The sequence below is a fragment of the Eimeria mitis genome, genomic scaffold (genome assembly GCF_000499745.2).
Source record: "Eimeria mitis Houghton genomic scaffold, Emh_scaff1207, whole genome shotgun sequence".
NCBI lineage: Eukaryota > Apicomplexa > Conoidasida > Eucoccidiorida > Eimeriidae > Eimeria > Eimeria mitis.
This window is the reverse complement of record NW_013568206.1, coordinates 1,786-4,930: the sequence shown is the minus strand read 5'-3', so window position 1 is coordinate 4,930 and position 3,145 is coordinate 1,786. Positions and strand designations below refer to the sequence as shown.

General features: G+C 50.9%; 1 protein-coding gene across 1 annotated transcript in view; it reads right to left on the bottom strand.

The window, feature by feature from the left end:
- Window positions 1–1,574, bottom strand: part of EMH_0031860 (uncharacterized protein) — a gene marked incomplete at both ends in the record, with an annotated part of 1,671 nt that extends 97 nt beyond the window's left edge. Inside the window, one exon of the mRNA XM_013494573.1 lies at window positions 4–1,574. Within this exon, the coding sequence (XP_013350027.1) occupies window positions 4–1,574 (1,571 nt within the window). The remainder of the gene's footprint in view (window positions 1–3) is intronic.
- Window positions 1,575–3,145: the final 1,571 nt, after the last annotated feature.

The window sequence follows — 3,145 nt, the reverse complement described above, 5'->3', positions numbered from 1 at the left end:
GCTGCTGCTTCTGGGTTGCTGCTGTCGATAGGGCCCGCCTCTAAATCTATCAGATCGCCTGTTCCCTCCTCTGGTAGCTGTAGATGCTGCTGCTGCTGCTGCTGCTGCTGCTGCTGCTGCTGGGTTGGGGGGCAGCGTCCGCTGCTGCTGCTGCTGCTGCTGCTGCTGCTGTAGTTTCTGCTGGTGGGCAGAGCTGAGGGGGCTCTCAATTCATCAGCAAGTGAAGGGAGAGGATCTGCTGCAGCAAGCTGCTGCTGCTGCTGCTGCTGCGATAGATGCATGCGCAGGATACGTGGGGACGTTAAAGGCAGCAGCGGTAGCCCGTTGGTGCTGCTGATGCTGCTGCTTTTGCTGCTGCTGCTGCTGCTGCTGCTGCAGGTGGTGCTGCGGTGGCTTTGGAGGAGCCCCTCCTCGCTTGTTACAGACTGAGGCGAGAGGCACTGCTGCTGCTGCTGCTGCTGCTGCAGCTGTTGCTGCTGCAGCAGTAGATTCTGTTTTCCTGCTGTTTGCATCTGCGGCGGATGATATGCTGTTGCTGCTGCTGCAGTTGCTGTTCCTGCTGCTGCTGCTGCTGCTGCTGCTGCTGCTGTAGCCCTCAACTGCTGCCTAAGCAGCAGTATTTCTTCCTGCATTTTTTTGTTTGCGTTTGCTGCTGCTTCTTTGTCCTGCTGCAGCGCATGCAGCTGAGCAGCAAATATCTCTCTTTCTTTATTAATTTTTTTTGCATATTCGAGGGCAACATTTGCTCTTTGTTGTCTTGCTGTTAGCTGCTGCTGCTGCATTTCTGTTTGTATTTGTGCATGCGTTTGTTTTATTATTTCTTTTTCTTGTTTTAGTTGTTGTTCTCTACTTCTTAGTTTCGCTGTTTCTTTCATTGCTGCCTCCAGAGCAGCCTCGCGCTGCTGCAGCAGCTCCTGCTGCAGCAGAGATTCATCTTGCTGCGCCTTCAGCTGTCTACGCAGGTATACTAGCTGCTGCCGCAGACTTGCTGCTTGCTGCTGCAGCGCCTGCTCTGCCTCCCACTCTTGCTGCTCCCGCTGCTGCTGCAGCTTCTCAAACACCTGCACACGAATACTCTCCCGGCTGTTGCCATCCCCAGCAGCTCCTGCTGCTTCTCCTTCTGCATCTGAACTTGCTGCTGCTGCTGCTGCTGCTGCTGATCCGCCGCAGCAGCAACTGCTCCCACAGCGCCGAGAAGAATGCAGCAAACGACAGCCACGGGGTGTCTGTACAGACCGAGAAAGCCTCTCCTCTGCCTTCACTGCTGCTGCATGCAAACAATCATCATCATCATCATCATCTGTTGCTGCTGCTGCTGCTGCTGCAGCACAGAACTCGAAGGGGGTCTTTGCTAACAGACGGGTGGGGGCGCCAGCCTCATATGCAGGGGCATCTCTTGCTGGTGCGGAGGTTAGGAGCCGCGTGCTGCTGCAAGACATTGCAGGAGCAGCAGTAACAGCAGCAGCTGCTGCTGCTGCTGTAGGTGCTGCTGCAGATACTGCTCCACTTGCTGCACCTCCTGCAGCAGCAGCAGCAGAGCCTGAAGGAGGGGAAACGCCTTCGTAGCCAGACATCCTGGAGAAATTGTGTGCAAGACAACGTCGCAGGGGGCCACTGCAGCAGCAGCAGCAGGTGCAGCACAGCAGCAACCGCTGCAGCAGAGCAGCACGGGGCCCTCTGCCTCAGCCCTTCTAGCGGCTTAAAGGGGTCTTCTAGGGCCTCGAGAGAAGGCCTTTATAGTCTCCACCAGATAAACACCTCAGCAGCAGCAGAATGGCTGCAGCAGGAGCTGCATATGAGCGGTGGCGATGGGGTATTCGGCTTGCTGGGGGCCGTAACAGCGGGAGTGCTGCGGGCGCGAGTTTGCTGCTGCTGCTGCTGCTACTGAGTTAAAGAGGGTTTAAGAACAGTTTAAAAGGATTATATATCATACAACAAAGAAGAAAATGAAATAAAGGGGAACGATCGCAGACGAAACGAGATGTCCAGCGCCCACGACCGAGAGGCGGCGCGGCGGTGGCCTATGGTGGCGGTTGATGCATAGAGTCCATCCTTAGAGTTGAATACACACAAGAACAAACAAATAAGCTTTTAAAACTCTTGATATAATTGCTACTTAATCAATGAATGCAACAGATCGTCGGTGAAGAGGGGCTGAACTCGACGGCTGCAGGCCCACGGGCCGCAGCCGACAGCGGGAACAAGGTCAGGGGGAAGCTGTGCGGCGTGGCTGCCGCAGTTGCTGTATATTTTTGTTTATTTTAACTAGATATTGGAGTTTATTTATTTGCTGTTTAATATTTTCTTTTAATTAATTCTCTTACCTTCAGCTTTCCGGTGAGATCCGCTATACTGTGTCGGCCGTTGTCACCGAGCAGGCCACCGTCCACCGTAGTGAACTGCTGCCACTAAAGAAGAGCAACCGTAGGCAACAGTGCGTCTCTGCAGCAACCCAATTAAAAAACAAAAATAAATAATATGAAAGAGAAATAGAAAAGAAAACTAAATTCAGTTTCTTTGATCTCTGTATTGCTGTATTCGCTGCTCCTGCAGCCTAATTCAACTTTCCTCGTTCTTGGTTTCTGAACTTGTATCGTTCAGGTCCATCATCACCCGCCCGGCGGCCCCCACATCACTGTAGCGTCTCTGTGTGTTTTGCAGTTTAAATTAAGATAAATAAAGAATTTATTAAAACAAAATAGTAAACTATTCACTTGTTTCTTTGAGGAATACGCACGCATTCGTTTACAAGTTGTTGCTGCAGCGGCACTATGAGACCACTGGTATCGAATGTACCAGCACAAGTTGCAGCTTTCCTTCTGCCTTCTTCTTCACGCCTATCCTCTCCCGATTGAATATCCTCAGTTTGTTGCAATCTGCAATATTTTAGTGTTTGTTTGGTGATTAGAAGAATATAAAACGAATTATTTAGATCCATCAACAGCTTTTTTCTTTGTTTCTTACCTTGGTTTCTGCACTGGAAAAGTACCGCTGTAGGCCACTCCACCTTCACGGCCTTCTCGCATGCAGAGTTTTTGCTTTTTTTGATTTTTCTTTTCTTTTGATTGTTTAAGCCGTATAATCCAGTCGATGATCGATTGGCTTCGTTAGAACAGCAACTAGGCAGCGTCTCTTCTTGTAGTTC